The 23556-nt window shown below is 39.5% G+C and overlaps 1 protein-coding gene across 4 annotated transcripts in view; it reads left to right on the top strand.

The window, feature by feature from the left end:
- NFKB1 (nuclear factor kappa B subunit 1) overlaps nt 1–23556 on the top strand; it is a 291304-nt gene that overhangs the window by 256616 nt on the left and 11132 nt on the right. For 3 of the 4 annotated variants that reach the window (XM_070757966.1, XM_070757965.1, XM_070757968.1), the window contains 7 exons: nt 3840–3980; nt 5110–5199; nt 7899–8060; nt 9021–9162; nt 19664–19778; nt 22027–22228; nt 22871–23040. In XM_070757966.1, coding sequence (XP_070614067.1) covers nt 3840–3980; nt 5110–5199; nt 7899–8060; nt 9021–9162; nt 19664–19778; nt 22027–22228; nt 22871–23040 — 1022 coding nt within the window. The remainder of the gene's footprint in view (nt 1–3839; nt 3981–5109; nt 5200–7898; nt 8061–9020; nt 9163–19663; nt 19779–22026; nt 22229–22870; nt 23041–23556) is intronic. The other variant, XM_070757967.1, reaches the window with a different exon arrangement.

The raw sequence follows: 23556 nt of genomic DNA, 5'->3' as shown, positions 1-23556 counted from the left end.
AAAATCAATGAAGAAGCTGGAAATAAATTCATGGAAGTAATATACAGCCCATACACTAAATCAGTGATTTTTCAATCTTTTTTGAACCGCGACACATTTTTTACATTTACAAAATCCTGAAGCACACCACCAACCAAAATGACACAAAATGACACTCTAACACAGTACATACTATACATATAGTTAATAATATAGTTTGTGGTGCATTGAGGGGCCTCTAATAAAAAGAAAAAGGTCAAATATCTATATACACCATCAGGATAGACAAAACCAGCTGAGGCTTCATCTAGTGGTGGCAACATTTACCTCCAGCCTTGACCAGGATTAGAAATCGGGACCATGGGGAGGAGTAACAGCTTCAACTACTCGCCGCGGCCACACAATGACAAGTGCGCGGCAGCCCGAGTAGGGACCTTCCTGGCTGTGGATGAGAGGCGGCCTGCTATTGGTTCATCCCTAGTGGTTGGGATGAAACCTAGAGGGTGATTGGTCAGTGAGCGTTCCCTGTGCCTCCACTCATTCCTGTCGCTGATAGCTGGAAGTATTGTGAGGGGAATGTTTATGTTCGGATGGAGGCGGCTGGTGTCGGGCCGTATAAATGGCCTCCGCGGGCCGTATCTGGCACGCGGGCCGTAGTTTGTTGTATTAGAATACAAATCTAAATAATAATAATAATAATAATAATAATAATAATAATAATAATAATGATGTTTAATTTCCCCAGGTCACACCTGACCATGTCTCACAGCACACTAGTGTGCCACGGCACACTGGTTGAAAAACACTGGACTAAATTTTATTTATTTATTCATTCATTCATTCATTCATTCATTCATTCATTCATTTATTGGATTTGTATGCCGCCCCTCTCCGTGGACTCGGGGCGGCTAACAACAGTGATAAAACAACATGTGACAATCCAATAGTAAAACAATTAAAAACCCTTATTATAAAACCAAACATACATACAAAACATACCATGCATAAATTGTAAAGGCCTAAGGGGGAAAGAATCTCAATTCCCCCATGCCGGAGAGCAGAGGTGGGTTTTAAGAAGCTTACGAAAGGCGAGAAGGGTGGGGGCAATTCTAATCTCTGGGGGGAGTTGGTTCCAGAGGGCTGGGGGCCGCCACAGAGAAGGCTCTTCCCCTGGGTCCTGCCAAACGACATTGTTTAGTTGACGGGACCCGGAGAAGGCCCACGCTAGCAAAACAGTAGACTAGTTGTTGTCTAGCCAAACAGTAGACTCATTCTTGGCATTGAACACAGATAAACAAAAGCAATGTATTTTATTTCAAGAATATTCTTGAAATATTCTCCCACTGAATAGTCTCCCATTCTTACGAATACTCAGAGGGGAAAACTGATCTCAAATCAGTTTGTGAGACTGAAAACTGTCACACCTGAGGAAAGTATTTAAAGGATGAAAGGATTGGCATATAACAAGCAAAGCATGATAGATGAGATGGATAAATGAGGGAACCGTTGGTTTATTCTTCATCTAGGCTGTTATGATAACTGAGAGGAAGTGATGTGCTTTAGGGAATTTCCAGGTTTACCGCTGAATTGATGAACTCTGTACACTTCTTTTTTTAGGATTTAGAAATCTTTGCGGTGTATATTGAACTTTGCAGAAACTTTCAAAAACTCCCAAGGCCCCTACTGATCTACCCTGGGGTTGGTTGGCTATCTATCTGTATCACTGAGGGAATTGCCCAGATACAGTGGCCTACTTTGGATATAATGATGAATGAAGTTACAAGTATACTAGTTGAATATTGTCAAAGTGTATAAATATATATTTATTTTATATTATTGTTACTCTGTACCACTCGTAAATTGGGTAGCTTGGTGTTAATCCAAGGGGGGATGAACTTTTATGGAGAATCATCTAAGGAAGTATAACTTTGAAAGAAAAGAATATTAGTAAAGTTCATATACTATACCCAGAAGTTATCTTATACCATGTCAGACTTTTTATGCAATTTGTCTGCCATATTATTATTATTATTATTATTAATTATTAATTATTAGATTTGTATTCCGCCCCTCTCCAAAGACTCGGGGCGGCTCACAACAGTAATAAAAACAGTATAACAATGGGACAAATCTAATAATAAAATATATATAAAACCCCCAATCAGTGTTCCCTCTAATTTTTTGGGGGGGTGGGCGGAAAAGTATAGTGTCTGAGCGGCAGTCCCTTTGGGACTGGGCGGCACTCTTTCCCTCACGGCTTCTGGGCAGGTTTGAAAAACTCTGAGTTGATGATTTTTAAGTGAGCGATTGCTCACTGCTCAGCTTAGAGGGAACTATGCCCCCAATAATTAAAAACCATACAACCCATACACACCAAAAATGAAATATAAAAAGCCTGGGGGAGATGTCTTAGTTCCCCCATGCCTTGCGATATAGGTGGGTCTTGAGTAACTTGGGAAAGACAAGGAGGGTGGGGGCCGTTCTAATCTCCGGGGGGAGTTGATTCCAGAGGGCCGGGGCCGCCACAGAGAAGGCTCTTCCCCTGGGGCCCGCCAAACAACATTGTCCAGGGAAGGCTTCTTCCACTCTACTTAAGCTCTTTTTTTGTTTTGGAGATCTAGGCTCATTCAAATTTTACATCTGCTTCTTTTAGAATTTTTTTCTTACCTAGAAATGCCAAAATTTGACCTTGGCCTATGCTGCTATTTTATTGTCTCTCTGCTTTCTCAATGTTTTGTCCTCCTTTGGACTGACTATTAATATGTTATAGATGTATTTATTTACTCATTCATTCATTCATTCATTCATTTATTGATTTGATTTCATTCATGATTTGATTTGATTTGGTTTGATTTGATTTATATGCCGCCCCTCTCCAAGGACTTGGGGCGGCTTACAACACATAAGAAAGAAATATTATATATCCAATATGGTATTCTGATTTTTTAAAAATTCCATGGGACCCTGATGAAGAGCACACATACAGGTGGGAAACTTAAATTACAGACATTTGCTTCACAACTTAGAGAAATATTTTTATAAAAAATATCCTTTGTGTAAAATCTCATGGATATTTCCCCATATCTTTCTCTCTCTCTCTCTCTCTCTCACACACACATACACACACACACACACACGTCTGTCTTTCTGTCTGTCTGTCTACTTGTCTATCCATTACCCAATCTATATCATGTGGGGTACTTCAAGTTCTGTCTTGTGCCCAGTGGTATTTAACATCTTCATAAATGACCTAGATGAGAGGATTGAAGAGCCAAATTTCCACATTCATTCATTCATTCATTCATTCATTTATTAGATTTGTATTCCGCCCCTCTCCGCAGACTCGGGGCGGCTCACAACAACAATAAAACATTATATAATAAACAAATATTATTTAAATAATATTTAATATAATTTAATAAATATTTAATATTATTAAATAATATTTTAATATTATTTAATATTTTAAAAATATTTAAAAACCCATTATTTTAAAAACATACAACACAAGCATACCATACTATATAAGCCTGGGGGAGATGTCTCAATTCCCCCATGCCTGATGGCAGAGGTGGGTTTTAAGAAGTTTGCGAAAGGCAAGGAGGGTGGGGGCAATCCTAATCTACGGGGGGAGCTGGTTCCAGAGGGTCGGGGCCTCCACAGAGAAGGCTCTTCCCCTGGGTCCCGCCAAACGGCATTGTTTAGTCGATGGGACCCGGAGAAGGCCAACTCTGTGGGACCTAACAGGTCGCTGGGATTCGTGCGTCAAAAGGTGGTCTCGGAGAGACATTAAGCTGGGCTAATTGCTAATACTTTGGTTGCATCTCTCTCTTATATTATTTTTTTTGTCAAAAATGTAGATAAAGAGGAAGTGCTAAGGAAACGACAGAAGCTCATGCCGAACTTCTCCGATAGTTTTGGCGGAAGTGGCGCAGGCGCTGCAGGAGGTGGAATGTATGGAGGCGTAGGAGGAGGAAATGGTGGCGGCAGCGCTGGATCAGGTAAAGAATAAAGCGAATGGAATTATGAATGGATAATGGAAGATACACTGGTTCTAAATTACTGCCATCAGTACAGTCTATATCAATGCTGGTTGGGGAATTCTGGGAGTTGAAGTCCAGATATCTTCAAGTTGCCAAGGTTGGGAAACACTGGTCTATACGCAGGGGGTGGACAAAGAAATGGAAACACCTTGAAAATCCAGATTTGGAATCCAGATTTGCGAAGCTCCCTTCGAACAGTTTTTGGGGAAACTGGGTTCTGTACGTGTCTATTGAGCTCTGCAGTGATTTTAGGAGCTGCGGTCTTGTGATCCGCTCTAACAATTCGCTTTAGAGTCTGACGGTCTCTCTCAGACATCTTCGACTTTCGACCAGACCTGTGCTTGGCTGAGGACGTTTTCCCTTCTCTTTCAAAAGCAGTCATTACTTTTGAGACATTACCTCTTGAAATGCCAAACATTCGGGCATTTTCTGTTACGCTAGGGCCTGCCATTCGAGCACCAACAATTTGGCCTCTTTGAAAGTCTGAGAGGTCTGCCATTTCTAGAAGGTTATAACCAATTTCCTTAAATTTCTGTTTAAAAGAAGGTTAAAAAAGCATATCAAATAACAGAATAAAGCTTAAAAAAGCATATCAAATAACAGAATAAAAACAAACAAACATTAAAATATGTCAAGTTTTGATTGATTCGAACGTGTTCAAACATTATGATGCCAAAAAAGTCAAGTGTTTTCATTTTTTTGTCCACCCCGTGTATTTAATTCCCTACAGAGTTGGATGGCTCTGTATAAATAATTTATGTTTCTCTTGTTTATGATAAAATTGGAAAGAGATAACCTGACACAAACATGTTATAAACATCTATAGATGCAGTTTAATTTTAAAAGTTCAGAAAATGCCTTCTTTATATTTGTTTTTATTACTTATAATCTGGATTTTTCTCCCCAGACACAAACCAAAAATGCTTCCATAGAGATTCATCAGATCAAGAAATCCTCCAGATAATTTTGTCACATGGAAATATTTAATAACACACTTGAATCAGTAGTTTATTTCTGAATCCTGTTCATCTGAAAAAAGCTACAATTAATAAAATGTAACCTTTTAATCTTTCCTTTTTTCATTTAGGATATGGGTACCAACCATATGGGTTTTCCAGTTACGGCGCAATGCATTTCCATTCTAGCACAAACAAAAGTGGTGCAGGAATGAAACACGGTAAAAATCAAAGGTTTTTTTTCCTTCTTATTTGTGTTATACATTGTAATATTATTTGTGTTATTACTATTAGTAGTCAAGTAATCTAAGTACAGTGGTACCTCTACCTAAGAACGCCTCTACTTACGAACTTTTCTAGATAAGAACCGGGTGTTCAAGATTTTTTTGCCTCTTCTCAAGAACCATTTTATTTATTTATTTTTATTTATTTATTTTCTCCAATACACAATGAGGGTTTTAGTGGGTATATATCTATATACACATAGTAAAATACATGATGAAGGTTATAGAAGAGATACTCATAGTAAAATATATCTAAGAAATAATAGAAAAGAAGATATAGTAATAGAACATATCAATGAAAGAATAGAAGAAGAGATATAGGAATAGAAGAAAGGTATAGGAGATATAGGAGAGCAATAGGATAGGGGACGGAAGGCACTCTAGTGCACTTGTACTCGCCCCTTACTGACCTCTTAGGAATCTGGATAGGTCAACCGTAGATAATCTAAGGGTAAAGTGTTGGGGGTTTGGGGATGACACTATGGAGTCCACTTATAAACCCAAGCGTCCGAAACTGTAACCGGAAAAGGCAGAGAGAAGCCTCCATGGGGCCTCTCTAGGAATCTCATGGGAGGAAACAGGGACAGAAAAGGCGGGGGGAAGCCTCTGTGGGGCCTCTCTAGGACTCTCCTGGGAGGAAACAGGGCCTCCACCCTCCCTGTGGTCTCCCCAATCGCACACATTAGTTGCTTTTACATGGATTCCTATGGGAAAAATTGATCTTACTTACAAACTTTTCTACTTAAGAACCTGGTCACGGAACGAATTAAGTTCGTAAGTAGAGGTGCCACTGTATGATTACACAAATTCATTTAATTTTTAGAGTATTTAATTCTGCCTATAAGTGTGGTCTTTGTAAAGGAACGGGTTTGAGGGCAATCTGAAATATCCCCACCGCCAACAACCTAGGAAGGAAATATGGAAAAGGGGAGAATGGGTTTTCCCAGATCATAGTTACTGGATTGAATTGGATTGGATTCCCTTAAATAGGATCTAGACTTGAACCTTATTGTCTTTGTTATCTCACTGCATTCAAGTGTGTTTTGTTTTTACAAGAAATCCCTTTGAATTTAAAAAGGGGGTTTTGCTTCTATTTTTCTTTGGATAAAGAAACTATTGTTGCATTTTCCCGTGTGTGTGTGTGTCTGTTTTGGTTACTTTTACATTTAATTGAAGGCTTGTGTCATAAGCCGGCAGAACAGTGTGTAATACCCCTTATGTAATATTTTCTTTCTCATTTCCCTAACCCTTGTATTCTTAGTTTTTCTTATGTTCTCCACTATGTTTTTCATCTCGTGCACATCTTTATTATTATTATTATTATTTATTATTTATTGGATTTGTATGCCGCCCCTCTCCGCAGACTCAGGGCGGCTAAGAACAATGATAAAAAACAACATGTAACAATCCAATTTAATAAAACAACTAAAAACCCTTATTATAAAAACCAAACATACACACAAACATACCATACATAACTTGTAAAGGCCTAGGGGAAGGAATATCCTAACTCCCCCATGCCTGGCGACAAAGGTGGGTCTTGAGTAATTTGTGAAAGACAAGGAGGGTGGGGGCCGTTCTAATCTCTGGGGGGAGTTGATTCCAGAGGGACGGGGCCACCACAGAGAAGGCTCTTCCCCTGGGGCCCACCAAACAACATTGTTTGGTCGACGGGACCCGGAGAAGGCCAACTCTGTGGGACCTTATCGGCCGCTGGGATTCGTGCGGTAGAAGGCGGTTCCGGATGTATTCTGGCCCAATGCCATGTAGGGCTTTAAAGGTCATTACCAACACTTTGAATTGTGACTTTGAATCTTTAAAGCCAATAGAATAGTTTTTCAATTGTTACAAGGGAGAACGTATTTCAGGAAAGTAACAATCTACAGGGAACAGAGTTATCCTTATCTCACCAGACAATCACACTCTGAATCACACACACACACACACACACACACACACACACACACACACAAACAGAGCATCCACTTGCAGCAGGGTCCTATTGTACAACTCAGTTACAACTTAGAGGGTGGTGAGGGCTAGCATAGCCAAAAGGACAACCCCAGATCATTTCTGCAATAACTGTTTGGGTGTTCGGGTTATTTAATTGTGCCAAAAACTACTGGACCAGTGGTCTTTGCTTAGTGGAAAATGATGTCAGCATCTCTTGGAATTCACTTTGAGTGTAACAAGAAGACAAGCCACAACTTTTGCCATTTATACTCTGATGCAATCTGCCTGCTGGTTTTATTTTTATTTTATTTATTTATTTATTTATTTTGTCCAATACACAATGAGAGTTTTAGTGGGTATATATATAGGTGTGTGTTGCATGTTTTTTTGCTGAATTTGAAAATTAAGGGAGACTAGGATAGATCTATTTCGGCCTTATTTTGGCCTCATCAGCTAGCCATACCCACTGGGACTTGAACCTGCAACCTTTGCCTTGGAGTAAGGCAGAGAATTAACCTCTAGGCTACAGTATCCAATCCCTTCAGCTCTGCACCGGGGAAGGGTTACATATTTTTGTGTCGAATGTATGTGTGTGTGTGTATATATGTATACACACACACACACACACACACACACACAGAGTGTTGGATTTTAATTAAAACTTCCATGTTTCTCTTTTTAAGGAGTCTCAAATGGCATGCCCAAAAAAGAGAATCAAATGTGCTGTAACACAAAACACAACGAGAAATCCAAGGAAAAAGTAGAGATTGAAGATAAAAGCAAAACAAGCCCTGGCTCAGTTGCTGAGATCGAAGAAGAGGCTAGTGCCAACATTAATTTACAAGGTAATTGACAAAGTTTACTTAGCATCCTTGCAGTGATTTAGGAAGGTGAAGTACAGATAAAGTTGTGACTCTTACGTGCAATTCTTAAATGATTTCTGTACTTCCCGATGCTTGGATTTGGTCATTTTTGGAAACTGAGAAATCAATTTTCTAATTCAGGCACCTTCTAGTTATTTATTCAAGACTACGAATATAAATGTTAAAATGTGCTGTTTTATCGTTGTAACCTGTCATCTAGAAATGGTTGATGTGCTGTTTTAAGTTTTATAAACTTGTCACACCAACACTCAGCAGTCTGCATTGGTTGCCGATCAGTTTCCGGTCACAATTCAAAGTGTTGGTTATGACCTATAAAGCCCTTCATGGCATCGGACCAGAATATCTCTAGGACCGCCTTCTGCCACACGAATCCCAGTGACCAGTTAGGTCCCACAGAGTTGGTCTTCTCCGGGTCCCGTCAACTAAACAATGTCGTCTGGCAGGACTCAGGGGAAGAGCCTTCTCTGTGGCAGCCCCGACCCTTTGGAACCAACTCCCCCCAGATATCAGAGTTGCCCCCACCCTCCTTGCCTTTCGTAAGCTCCTTAAAGCCCACCTCTGTCGTCAGGCATGGGGGAATTGAGACTTCCCCTCCCCCTAGGCTTATAAAATTTATGCATGGTATGCTAGTATGTATGATTGGTTTCTAAATTGGGGTTTTAAATTAACTTAAATATTAGATTTGTTTACATTGTATTATTATTGCTGTGAGCCGCCCCGAGTCTATTTAACTGAACTTTGAATGAATAGAATAGAATAGAATAGAATTCTTTATTGGCCAAGTGTGATTGGACACACAAGGAATTTGTCATTGGTGCAGATGCTCTCAGCGTACATAAAATAAATATATAGATTTGTCAAGAATCATGTGGTACAACACTTAATGATTAGAACTGAATCTGATAATTCCACTCCCTACAGACGCCGTCTTTTGGGAAAAAGCCATGGAACTTGCTAAACGACACGCGAATGCTCTTTTCGACTACGCAGTCACAGGCGATGTAAAGATGCTCCTGGCGGTACAGCGCCATCTTACAACCGTCCAGGATGAAAATGGGGATAAGTAAGTATGTAATATCATAAAAGCAAATTTGTAGACCATGATGGCATGGCTTTTTTATTAGGGAAAACCCTAATTTCCCAAATTCTGTGTTTTGTTTTGTCTTTTGAAAAATTTTATTAGTTTAAAATATATATATACACATTTACAAAAACAACAAAAAGAAAATAGACAAAAAAATGAAACAAAACAAGACTAAACAAAACACATTCAGACAAAAATAATAATAAATTATAATAATAATATTAATTAATTACTTATTTAAGTACAATAAACAATATTGACTATAACAATAAACAAATAATATAATATATATTATTTAAATTCTCTTATGAGGAGGAAAGTCATAAGTCATCTTCTCTAAAATTGAATTATTTTCTGGTGAAGTATACAATCGGTATCTACTATTATTTCTTTTGGTTATCCATCTATTTTTAAATTGTTTTTATTTTCTTAGCCGCCTTCATACATTCTTACTTAGTTTCGTTTCATACAGATTTTTTTCTAAAAATTACTATATGTATATCATTTGTAATTTATTATATCAAAAAAGGGAAAAAAGGTATTGCTATTGTTGTATTTTAATTTGAGTTTTCATTTCTTCTTTTAAACCAATCATAAAAGTACTTCCATGTTTTATAATAGTCGGAGTCTTCCTTGTTTTTCCATTTAAAAGTCAATGCATCAGATTCTGCACAATCTAATATTTTTTTTTAAGTATCAATGCATCGTCAGGAGGTTTTGGTTGTTTCCAATATTGGGCTATTGCCATTCTAGTTGCAGTCAATATATGTACTAATAAGTAATATTTATTTTTATCTATGTTTTTAATTTCATTTTATTTTTTAAAATTAGAAAACAATCTTTCTCAATGATATCTACTACTCTGATATCCAAATAAATTAAAAAAAGATGTGTTCTAGAATCACAATGCTGATTCTGCCCTTTCAAAATTGTGTTGCAGCCTATTACACAAGTCTCAGTCTATTCAATGACATTTACTTTGAGGCCAGAACTTCATGGTAAAAGCAGAGAGCGAGTATGTGATTCTCTGCAGAAGAGGAAAGGGAAGGTTGAGTGATAAAATATTCATCATAACATAAGATTAGATTAGATTAGATTTATTGGATTTATATGCCGCCCCTCTCCGCAGACTCGGGGCGGCTCACAGCAATGGCAAAAACAGTACATAGTGACAAATCCAATACCCACCAATCCAATTACAGTTTTAAGTTAAGAATTCATAAAAACAACCCCAATATATATAAAGAACAAGCACACAATCAACCAAACACCAAAAACAACATGGGCAAGGGGGAGATGTTTCAGTTCTCCCATGCCTGACGGCAGAGGTGGGTTTTAAGGAGTTTACGAAAGGCAAGGAGGGTGGGGGCAATGCTAATCTCAGGGGGGAGCTGGTTCCAGAGGGTCGGAGCCACCACAGAGAAGGCTCTTCCCCTGGGTCCCGCCAGATGACATTGTTTAGTTGACGGGACCCGAAGAAGGCCAACTCTGTGGGACCTAACCGGTCGCTAGGATTCGTGCGGCAGAAGGCGGTCACGAAGATATTCTGGCTTATATCGATGCTTGCTAAATTATCCTCTGCAGGGGTTAGAAACATAGAAGACTGACGGCAGAAAAAGACCTCATGGTCCATCTAGTCTGCCCTTATACTATTTCCTGTATTTTATCTTACAATGGATATATGCGTATCCCAGGCATGTTTAAATTCGGTTACTATGGATTTACCAACCACGTCTGCTGGAAGTTTGTTCCAAGGATCTACTACTCTTTCAGTAAAATAATATTTTCTCATGTTGCCTTTGATATTTCCCCCAACTAACTTCAGATTGTGTCCCCTTGTTCTTGTGTTCACTTTCCTATTAAAAACACTTCCCTCCTGAACCCTATTTAACCCTTTAACACAGGGATCCCCAAACTTGGCAATTTTAAGACTGGTGGACTTCAACTCCCAGAATTCTCTAGCCAGCTATACTGGCTGGAAAATTCTGGGAGTTGAAGTCCACAAGTCTTAAAATTGCCAAGTTTGAAGACCTCTGCTTTAACATATTTAAATGTTTCGATCATGTCCCCCCTTTTCCTTCTGTCCTCCAGATTATACAGATTGAGTTCATGAAGTCTTTCCTGATACGTTTTATGCTTAAGACCTTCCACCATTCTTGTAGCCCATCTTTGGACCCGTTCAATTTTGTCAATATCTTTTTGTAGGTGAGGTCTCCAGGACTGAACACAGTATTCCAAATGTGGTCTCACCAGCGCTCTATATAAGGGGATCACAATCTCCCTCTTCCTGCTTGTTATACCTCTAGCTATGCAGCCAAGCATCCTACTTGCTTTTCCTACCGCCTGACCACACTGCTCACCCATTTTGAGATCACTACCCTTAAATCCTTCTCTTCTGAAGTTTTAGGTTTTATGGCTCTTTGTCTCTTATTTAAGATGCGGTTCCATCTGTACTAGCCCGGAAAATAGAATTCATGTAATCCACTTCTTTTTCTATTGTTTCTAGGTAAACCAGTTTAAAGTATCATTCTCAATATTTTATTTCCCCCCCCCCCCCCCAAATAATAGATATCGTATTCTACTCTTGAGATGACACAGAAAGGAAAAACAGTGGTTCCAAAATGAGGCTACATTCCAATGATTCATTGTAGGTGATTCTCATTTAGAGAAAAAGAGGCAGAATTATCTGACTCATCTCTATATGGAACATTTCAAAACAGGATGAGAGGGGGTTTTTTTCCCCCTTCACCTTTGATGATCCCCTTTACTTTTAGATCAGAGAGAACTCGTCCCTCATTCCAATTTTTTTTCCAGAATGCCTTAAAGCTTGAGGGTTTTTTTTGTAGTTAACATCTCTTGCAATTATTCTTCAGAATGTACTGAAGAATTTCCATATTTTAAAAAAAGATAATACTGTAATAATGATGATAGAAATACTCTATTTAGACATAACACATCTGGAAGGTTATCTATCTATCTTGCCCTACCTTTCCTTCTATTCCAAACACCAGTCTTTGATATTAAAACTTGCCATTTCCTTCAGATAAATAATGAAGAGCTGGAAGCCTCTCAACATTGAAGCTGTAGAAATTGACATGATCCTAGGTTACCGTACTTCCTCGACACTTAGAAACATAGAAGACTGACGGCAGAAAAAGACCTCATGGTCCATCTAGTCTGCCCTTATACTATTTTTTTGTATTTTATCTTAGGATGGATATATGTTTATCCCAGGCATGTTTAAATTCAGTGACTGTGGATTTATCTACCACGTCTGCTGGAAGTTTGTTCCAAGGATCTACTACTCTTTCAGTCAAATAATATTTTCCCATGTTGCTTTTGATCTTTCCCCCAACTAACTTCAGATTGTGCCCCCTTGTTCTTGTGTTCACTTTCCTATTAAAAACAATTCCCTCCTGGACCATAATTAACCCTTTAACATATTTATTTTTTTAAAAAATATATTTTTATTATTTTTCAAAAAGACAAACAACATTAAACATTTAAGGAGCTACCATTGCTCCGCTTGTCGTAGAAGTCTAACTAATACAGAAATATAAAACCCTAACTGTTGTCAGATCAATACAGAGATATCACACGCGTACATTAAATTTTTATTAAATTTAACTCTATATTTTTTATATTAATCATTTTAATTAAATTTCTTTATAAAATATTGTATACTTATTCGCAAAAAAAATATATTGATAATGCAGGAAAAAATAACACTTCTAACTTTATCATACTGTAAACTATTACACTCTATCTTATAAATCTTCAAATAGTTTTACATTCTTACTTATTTAATTTTTAATACTATTTTTAAAATTCCACCAATCATATACTTTATCCCATATTTTATAAAATTCTGTTTCAGTTTGATTATTCAAACGCTTTGTCATCATATCTAATTCTGCACATTCTATAATTTTTTTAAATACTTCAACATCTTTTGGTATTGTCTTTTCCTTTCCATTTTTGCGCAAATGTAAATATTTAAATGTTAGACCTGAGAGGAAGCCCATGTAGGTTTATAAATCAAAAGAAGGTGGAATTGATGCATGGAATTCACTACCTGACTCTGTAGTATCATCAGCTGACCCTCAAAGTTTTACCCGCTTAGACTATCCACTGTTGACCTCTCCCAATTCCTAAAAGGCCAGCGTATAAGTGCACTAGCGCAGAGGTCCCCAACCGCCGGTCCGCGGACCGGGCCGTTGGGGTTTTCCAGCCGGTCCGCGGCGCCGCTGCCCTCCCGGCAGAGGACATTATGCAGGACAGGGTGGGGTGTCGGGCAGGGCGGGGAGAATCAGGAGGCTCCTTTGGTGGCTGGGGGCTGCCTGGCTTTGTGATTTTGGCTGGGGGGGAGTTAGGAAGGTCCTACTTCTCCCCCCCCAGCCAAAAACTCAAAGCCTATCTGCTGGATACGGGCGATGAGTGGGACAGAGCGGCGCGGAAGCCTCTTGCAGCAGCTGCCACGGCCACCGGCTTCGGCGCCGCTCGTCCCGCTCATCGCCCGTATCCAGCAGATAGGCTTTGAATTTTTGGCTGGGGGGGGGAGAAGTAGGACCTTCCTAACTCCCCCCCCAGCCAAAATCACAAAGCCAGGCAGCCCCCAGCCGCCAAAGGAGCCTCCTGATTCTCCCCGCCCTGTGGAGAAGTGTGGAGGGCTGCGTCACTAAGCTCCACCCCTCCATAACCCCACCCCCATTTGACCAAAGCCCCCCCCCCACCGGGCCGTGGAAAACTGATCTAGCTTAAAGCTGGTCCCTGATGCAAAAAAGGTTGGGGACCTCTACACTAGCGTGCCTTCCGTCCCCTGTCCTAATGTTTCTCTTTTGCTAGTATGTATATAAATATTATTATATCTCTGTATATCACCAATATGTACCTGACATAATGAAATAAATAAATAAATAAAATTTAAATGGAAATAATGTTTTTAAAGAAATAAAGCATTGAAAAGCAAGTAGGATGCTTGGCTGCATAGCTAGAGGTATAACAAGCAAGGAAGAGGGAGATTGTGATCTCGCTATATAGAGTGCTGTAGAGACCACATTTGGAAGACTGTGTTCAGTTCTGGAGACCTCACCTACAAAAAGATATTGACAAAACTGAACGGGTCCAAAGATGAGCTACAGGAATGGTGGAAGGTCTTAAGCATAAAACCTATCAGGAAAGACTTCATGAACTCAATCTGTATAGTCTGGAGGACAGAAGGAAAAGGGGGAGTGACATGATCGAAACATTTAAATATGTCAAAGGGTTAAATAAGGTCTAGGAGGGAAGTGTTTTTAATAGGAAAGTGAACACAAGAACAAGGGGACACAATCTGAAGTTAGTTGGGGGAAAGATCAAAAGCAACATGAGAAAATATTATTTTAATGAAAGAGTAGTAGATCCTTGGAACAAACTTCCAGCAGACGTGGTTGGTAAATCCACAGTAACTGAATTTAAACATGCCTGGGATAAATATATATCCATCCTAAGATAAAATACAAAAAATAGTTTAAGGGCAGACTAGATGGACCATGAAGTCTTTTTCTGCCGTCAGTCTTCTATGTTTCTATGAAAGAAGATATTTTGTCGTAGCCAGCGGTAATAACGTTGCTGCAAAGAGTTAGCTCAAATCAATGTGTTTCCTAACAGCTCTGGTACAAGAGATTTGCATACTCAATTCTTTGCTTTGTGAAAAAGTTGTAGTCTTTTTTAAATACATGCTTCCTCTTCCTTAATATCTTGTGTAATTCTATTTTGATTATCATACTGGAATTCTGTTCATGCTGTATCTTGCTACACTTTCTTAGGCAGTGTTCCGCAAGTCACAAATATCGGTGCCTCATTGGTCGCTTACCAATGGTTGCTTATCCTAGGTGTGTTGGCAATACTTAATAGAAGATAGCTGGAAACGTCGTGTGATTTTCATTTTGTAATCCTCTAAACTCTCTTCCTCTCCCGTTCCTTCAAAATATGTTAATATAGGAGATGCATTGCATTGCATTACATTATTAATATCAATGACACAATTGAGGTTAATGCCCCTTTTTCACATATAGTGGTAATTTGTACAAATAAAACGTTAGATAAGTTATCTATCTATCTATCTATCTATCTATCTATTTATTTATCTATCTATCTATTTGTTTGATTTGTATGCCACCCCTCTCCGAAGACTCGGGGCGGCTAACAACAATAAAGAAAACAATGTAACAAATCCAATATTAAAAATAATCTAAAAAACCCACAATTTAAGAAACCAATCATACAAACAAGCATACCATGTATAAATTCTATAAGCCTAGGGGGAAGGGAAAAAATTTCAATTCCCCCATGCCTGACGACAGAGGTGGGTTTTAAGGAGCTTGCGAAAGGCAAGGAGGGTGGGGGCAACTCTGATATCTGGGGGGGGAGCTGGTTCCAGAGGGTCGGGGCCGCCACAGAGGAGGCTCTTCTCCTGGGTCCCACCAAATGACATTGTTTAGTCCAGTGTTTTTCAACCAGTGTGCCGCGAGACATGGTCAGGTGTGCCGCGAAGCTCAGAGAAAGAAAGAAAGGGAGAGAGAAAGCAAGAGAGAAAGAAAGCAAGAGAGAGAGAGAGAGAACGAAAGCAAGAGAGAGAACGAGCGAGAGAGAGAAAGAGAACAAGAGAGAAAGAAAGAGAGAGAGAAAGAGAACAAGAAAAAGAAAGCAAGAGAGAAAGAGAACAAGAAAAAGAAAGCAAGAGAGAGCAAGAGAGAGAAAGAAAGAGAAAGGGAAAGAGAGGGAGGGAAGGAGAGAGAGAGAAAGACATAGAGGGAGGTAGGGAGGGAGAGAGAAAGAGAGCAAAAAAGAGAGGAAGGAAGAGAAAGAAAGAGGGATGGAGAGAGAGAGAAAGAAAGAGGAAGGGAGAGAAAGAGGGAGGGACAGAGAAATAGAGCGAAAGGGAGGAGGAGAGAGAGAGAATTTTTTTGTCCAAACTTTTTTTAGCCGCCCCCTTCCCCCCCGCTCAATGTGCCCCAGGGTTTCGTAAATGTAAAAAATGTGCCGCAGCTCAAAAAAGGTTGAAAATCACTGGTTTAGTCGACGGGACCCGGGGAAGGCCAACTCTGTGGGACCTAACCGGTCGCTGGGATTCATGCGGCAGATGATAAAAAGAAACAAAAGAAGACAATAGGACAGGGACGGTAGGCACAATGGTGTGCTTATGGACGCCCCTTACAGACCTCTTAGAAAGGAGGAGAGGTCAATTGTAGATAGTCTAAGGTTAAAGGTTTTGGGGTTAGGAGTAGAAACCACAGAATCCGGTAGTGCATTCCAGGTGTTGATTACTCTGTTGCTGAAGTCGTATTTTTTGCAGTCAAGTTTGGAGCGGTTGACATTTTATTTATTGATTTGATTTGATTTGATTTGATTTGATTTGATTTGATTTGATTTGTATGCTGCCCCTCTCCGGAGACTCGGGGCGGCTAACAGCAATAATAAAACAGCATATAATAATAATCCAATACTAAAAACAGTTAAAAGCCCATTATTATAAAAGCCAAACATATGTACAGACATACCATGCATAAAATTGTAAATGCCTAGGGGGGAAGAGTATCTCAACTCCCCCATGCCTGGCGGCAGAGGTGGGTTTTAAGCAGCTTACGAAAGGCGAGGAGGGTGGGGGCAATTCTAACCTCTCTTTCTATGTTTTAGTTTCCAGTCCCCTTATCATCCTGATTGCTCTCTTCTGCACTTTCTCTAGAGTTTTAATGTCTTTTTTTGTAATGTGGTGACCAAAACTGAATGCAGTGTGGTCTAACTAAAGCTTTATAAAGTGGTATTAGTAATTCCCTAGTCCTAGATTATATCCCCCGGTTAATGCAACTGCTCCGTGTTCTTTTTCCATCAAACCAAACATTTATGTTAGTCTCTTTACCTTGGCCAATCTCCCTTTCCCCCTCAAAAAGATCTTAGGGGGTTTTTTTTTAATTTAAAAAAAAAGTTTGGGAGATTTATTCATTGTCCTTGATGTATTGTTTGATTACTAGGTTTGAAAGGTGATTAAGCAATGACAGATAAGTTGGGGGAGATGGACAGTTTTAAACACAAATTTAAAGTTTGAAGCACATCAGGGGATCTTTTCATAGGCAGTGTGGGAACTTTCAGTTGTTCCTCCTACCCTTTTTCCTTTTTTTTGAATTAGGATTGAATGGGAACCAAATGCATTTCAAGAAATAAGAAATTGTGGTCTCAATAGAGTAAAATAACAAGGTTGGATTTCCATGATGTGTTCCATCTTACATACTAAATGTGGTTTAGCGTTATTTCTCCATTACATCTGTGGGTTTTTTTGCTATGCTTCTGAATATATATTAAAGAAAAGAACATTAAAAATCTGTTTAATAGTAGGGAATTGCCTAAATAAAGGTGTAATTCCTCTTTCAAGCTGATGCAGTTCTCAGCCTTTCAGATCTTAAGTCATACTCAATAGTTTATCAAAAACCTAAATCATCATGAGAGATTAGATTAGATTAGATTTATTGGATTTATATGCCGCCCCTCTTCGCAGACTCGGGGCGGCTCACAACAATGGCAAAACAGTACATAGTGACAAATCCAATACCCACCAATCCAATTACAATTTTAAGCTAAAACAACCCCAGAATATATAAAAAACAAGCACACAATCAATCAAACACCAGAACAACATGGGCAAGGGGGAGATGTTTCAGTTCCCCCATGCCTGACGGCAGAGGTGGGTTTTAAGGAGTTTGCGAAAGGCAAGGAGGGTGGGGGCAATCCTAATCTCAGGGGGGAGCTGGTTCCAGAGGGTCGGGGCCGCCACAGAGAAGGGTCTTCCCCTGGGTCCTGCCAGACGACATTGTTTAATCGACGGGACCCGAAGAAGGCCAACTCTATGGGACCGAACCGGTCGCTGGGATTCGTGCGGCAGAAGGCGGTCCCGAAGGTATTCTGGTCCGGTGCCATGAGGGGCTTTATAGGTCATAACCAACACTTTGAATTGTGACCGGAAACTGATCGGCAACCAATGCAGACTGGGGAGTGTTGGTGTAACATGGGCATACCTGGGTAAGCCCATAATTGCTCTCGCAGCTGCATTCTGCACGATCTGAAGTTTCCGAACACTTTTCAAAGGTAGCCTCCTGTAGAGAGCATTACGGTAGTCGAGCCTTGAGGTGATGAGGGCATGAGTGACTGTGAGCAATGACTCCCGGTCCAAATAGGGCCGCAACAATTTAAAAAGCTACTTTATTTCTTAAGTTTACAGGTTATATTTGTATTAAATATACAAATCATATTTTTAAATGCCAGGTTATAAGGATTTATTCTATGCCTTTCTACAATATTTGTTAACTGTGTTCTATCAAATTAAGAAGCAATGATATAAGAATATCAGGGAAGCTTCTGATACCTTAAATTGATTATGGATGGTCCATTTCAACAAAACTTATTTTGACTGCTCACGTCGTGTTAGGTTTTAAAGTTATTCAAGATTGCACTTAGTTGTCTGAAGCAAAACCATGGCTTTCTTTCTGGAAATTGAGGGCAATAATTACAGCAGCCCCACCCAACCACAGGTGGCCTCATTTTCTCTTGTAATAATCCTTCAGTTGTTGTCTCCTATGCATCACTCCACCACTGAATGAAGCTTTATTCGTCACTAAAACTCCAGATTTAGAAAAGGAATTCCAATTTTCCTACACAGCTCTGCTGTATAAATTCTGCATAAATGCTAAGTGTTGTTGTTAGCTCTGACCCAGCTCCTGCCCTAAGGAATGTGGCGGTGGATGTGGGGGAAACATCCACATGCTGCAGGCCTGTTTTGCTCCCAGTAGAATCTGCCTACGAAGCCTCCTCTGACCAAGGAAGCGTGAGTGACAGGGAAGAGGGGAGTTTGGCAGACAGCCCAGGAGGAGATCAGTCATCTGTATCATCCCTAGATTCTGAACAAGAATTAATGACACATCCACGCATGCGTAGAGTGATGCATAGGAGACAACAACTGAAGGATTATTACAAGAGAAAATGAGGCCACCTGTGGTTGGTTGGGGCTGCTGTAATTAGTGCTACAGATAAAAGTGCAGCCTGGTGTTTTAGCCTCATGGCAGTTTATCTGATTCATTGTTTCGTCAAGACCGTGGTTTTTGTGCTGTTCAGGATTGTGTGTGTGGACTCTCTGGACTTTAGAATTGGACTCAATTTCCCAGTTATTGGGTGAGCAATTGGATTGCATTTAACTTGTGCCTTGTGTGTACCAGAAAATCCCTTTGACATTTAAAAAGGGAGCTGTTTTTGTTTTTCTGTTTATAAAAACTTTTGGGTTTTCCTTTTATCGTGTGGTGTGTGTCTTCCTGGACTAATTACCCTGTAATTATGGGCGGTTGAGATACGCCGGCAGAACACTAAGTAAGGAAAATTATTTGCAATATCTTTACCTCGTCTAGTATTATTGCTGAATAATTTCTTTTCTTTTCCTTTTTTCCTTTTGATCAAGTGTCCTGCACTTGGCAATTATCCACCTTCACGGAGAACTGGTGAAGAACCTTTTAGAAGTGATAGCAAACATGAATGATGATGCTGTTCTCAATGTGAGAAATGATCTTTACCAGGTATGGAGACATTGGGAGGAAGGTAATAAACAAAACAGTTCAATTTTGAACCTAAAAGTCGATCTATAGCAAAATCGACAAGATGACATATTGTCTGCGACTGAAGCTTGTACGACCCATTCAATATTACTTTTCTACTGTTCTTAAGCTACAGGTTTTACTACGCATCCATCCTATATTGAGTTCCATGTTTGTACTTTATATTTCATAAGTTTAAATGGGTATATTTGTGCAAAGTGAGCCAGTTTAGGGCAGTAGTTAAAAGCCCTAGGTAAGAATCTGGGAATCTGTGTTCTACTCTCCATTAGGCATTTATGTGTTGTATCCCACACCCAAGAAAGAAAAGAAAAAAAGGAAGGAAAGAAGGAAGGAAGGAAAAAAGAAAGGAAAGAAAGAAGGAAGGAAAGAAAGAAGGAAGGAAAGAAGGAAGGAAGGAAAGAAGGAAAGAAAGAAGGAAGGAAAGAAAGAAGGAAGGAAAGAAAGAAGGAAGGAAAGAAGGAAGGAAAGAAGGAAGGAAAGAAAGAAGGAAGGAAGGAAAGAAGGAAAGAAAGAAAGAATGAAAGAAAGAAGGGAAGGAAAGAAAGAACGAAGGAAAGAAGGGAAGAAAGAACGAAGGAAAAAAGGAAGGAAGGAAGGAAAGGAAGAAGGAAGGAAAGAAAGAACAAAAGAAAGAAAGAAAAAGAAAGAAAGAAAACTTGGTGAGATTACAGGAAGTGATGAGAAAGTAGCACATTACTTCCAAAACTTTTGCAAAAGAAACTTCAGAGATAATTCCAGGCAATTGGCAGGAGTCAGAATGACTTCAAATGCGTACACTTAAACACACCTCCTGTTTGACAGGTGAGCCTTTGCACTGACAGAACGTAGCAGAGGCTTGGCCTTTTAAACAGGGTACTTTTATTCTGGCATTTTCAGCACCACTCCAGCTCAGCTTAAATAGAATAGCAAACAGACTCCTGAAAGCTCCCTTTATAGCATGGCTGTCAGACAGCCAATCAATCTCAATGCTTTAACTTCACGCTCAAAAGGCCTCTTGTGTTTAGCCAATCAGGCTTCGGCATCCACCTTCCTGGCTGGTCATAAGTAGAGGACTTTGCGTTTCTGGTGGGGTTGTAAATTGAGGACTTAATACATAGAAACATAGAAGTCTGACGGCAGAAAAAGACCTCATGGTCCATCTAGTCTGCCCTTATACTATTTTCTGTATTTTATCTTAGGATGGATATATGTTTATCCCAGGCATGTTTATATTCAGTTACTGTGGATTTACCAACCACGTCTGCTGGAAGTTTGTTCCAAGGATTTACTACTCTTTCAGTAAAATAATATTTTCTCGTGTTGCTTTTGATCTTTCCCCCAACTAACCTCAGATTGTGTCCCCTTGTTCTTGTGTTCACTTTCCTATTGAAAACACTTCCCTCCTGGACCTTATTTAACCCTTTAACATATTTAAATGTTTCGATCATGTCCCCCCTTTTCCTTCTGTCCTCCAGACGATACAGATTGAGTTCATTAAGTCTTTCCTGATACGTTTTATGCTTAAGACCTTCCACCATTCTTGTAGCCCATCTTTGGACCCATTCAATTTTGTCAATATCTTTTTGTAGGTTTGTTCCAAGCATCTACTACTCTTTCAGTAAAATAATATTTTCTCATGTTGCTTTTGATCTTTTCCCCAACTAACTTCAGATTGTGTCCCCTTGTTCTTGTGTTCACTTTCCTATTAAAAATACTGGACCTTATTTAACCCTTTAACATATTTAAATGTTTCGATCATGTCCCCCCTTTTCCTTCTGTCCTCCAGACTATACAGATTGAGTTCATGAAGTCTTTCCTGATACGTTTTATGCCTAAGACCTTCCACCATTCTTGTAGCCCATCTTTGGACCTGTTCAATTTTGTCAATATCTTTTTGTAGGTGAGGTCTCCAGAACTGAACACAGGATTCCAAATGGGGTCTCACCAGCGCTCTATACAGCGGGATCACAATCTCCCTCTTCCTTGCTTGTTATACCTCTAGCTATGCAGCCAAGCATCCTACTTGCTTTTCAATGCTTTATTTCTTTAAAAACATTATTTTCATTTAAATTTTATTTATTTATTTGTTTCATTTTGTCAGGTATGTATTGGTTGGTATACAGTATTCCAAATGTGGTCTCACCAGCACTCTATATAGCGGGATCATAATCTCCCAAAACCTATGGGTGTGTGTGTAATTCTGATGGCCGTTTTATTCTTCCCTTAACAGACTCCTTTACACTTGGCTGTTATAACAAGGCAGGCAGGAATTGTGAAAGCCTTGCTTGGGGCCGGGGCTGATGTGAACCTCTTGGATCGCCATGGGAATTCGGTTTTCCATTTGGCAGCTCAACAAGGAGACGAGGTGGTTTTAAGTATATTGCTCCAGCACAAAGAGGCGTCTGCGATGAGAGACCTTCCTAATGGAGACGGTAAGCAAGCATCAGGAATCTCTTCCTAATGGATCGATCATGCTATTCATTATGTCATTATTTCTTTTATTTTATTTATTTTATTTATTAGATTTGTATGCCGCCCCTCTCCGAAGACTCGGGGCGGCTAACAACAATGAAAAGACAATGTAAACAAATCTAACATTAAAAATAATCTAAAAAACCCCAATTTAAAGAACCACTCATACATACAAGCATACCATGTATAAATTCTGTAAGCCTAGGGGGAAGTGAAATTTCAATTCCCCCAGTGCCTGACGACAGAGGTGGGTTTTAAGGAGCTTGCGAAAGGCAAGGAGGGTGGGGGCAACTCTGACATTGGGGGGGAGCTGGTTCCAGAGGGTCGGGGCCACCACAGAGAAGGCTCAGTGTTCCAAATGTGGTCTCACCAGCGCTCTATAAAGCGGGATCACAATCTTCCTCTTTCTGCTTGTTATACCTCTAGCTATGCAGCCAAGCATCCTACTTGCTTTCCCTATCGCCTGACCGCACTGTTCTCCCATTTTGGGACTGTCAGAAATCACTACCCCTATTATTACTATTATTCCTATTATTATTATTATTGTTGTTGTTGTTGTTGTTATTATTATTATTATTATTATTATTATTATTATTATCCAGGCCTGACAGTCCTTCACTTAGCTGTTATAGCAAACAGCATGCCATGCCTCAGACAACTCCTTGCCGCTGGTGTTGATGTCAATATCCAGGAACAGAAATCTGGAAGGACAGCCCTGCACCTGGCTATTGAACAAGGAAATATTTCCATGGCAGGTTGCCTTCTACTTGAGGTGAGAGAGGGGGGGAGAGAAAGAGAGAGAAAGAGAAAGAAAGAAAGAGAGAGAAAGAGAAAGAAAGAGAGAGAAAGAAAGAAAGAGAAAGAGAAAGAAAGAAAGAGAAAGAAAGAGAGAAAGAAAGAGAGAGAAAGAGAAAGAAAGAAAGAGAGAGAGAGAAAGAGAGAGAGAAAGAGAAAGAAAGAAAGAGAGAAAGAGAGAGAGAAAGAGAGAGAAAGAAAGAAAGAAAGAGAAAGAAAGAGAGAGAAAGAAAGAGAGAGAGAAAGAGAAAGAGAAAGAAAGAGAGAGAAAGAGAAAGAAAGAAAGAGAGAGAGAAAGAGAGAGAGAAAGAGAAAGAAAGAAAGAGAGAGAGAAAGAAAGAGAGAGAGAAAGAAAGAGAGAGAGATCAAAATCCAATATTTTGGAAATCATCACATCTCACAAGTGATTCAATTTCAATCCACTTAGTCAAAATCTAAGATGTGCTGTTCTCGCCTGATTTCAAAGAGAAACACAACGTCTTCTGAGATCTCA

The sequence above is a fragment of the Erythrolamprus reginae genome, chromosome 7, assembly GCF_031021105.1.
Source record: "Erythrolamprus reginae isolate rEryReg1 chromosome 7, rEryReg1.hap1, whole genome shotgun sequence".
Lineage (NCBI taxonomy): Eukaryota > Metazoa > Chordata > Lepidosauria > Squamata > Dipsadidae > Erythrolamprus > Erythrolamprus reginae.
Note: the sequence above shows the minus strand (reverse complement) of the source record. Positions and strands in the feature narration are given on the sequence as shown.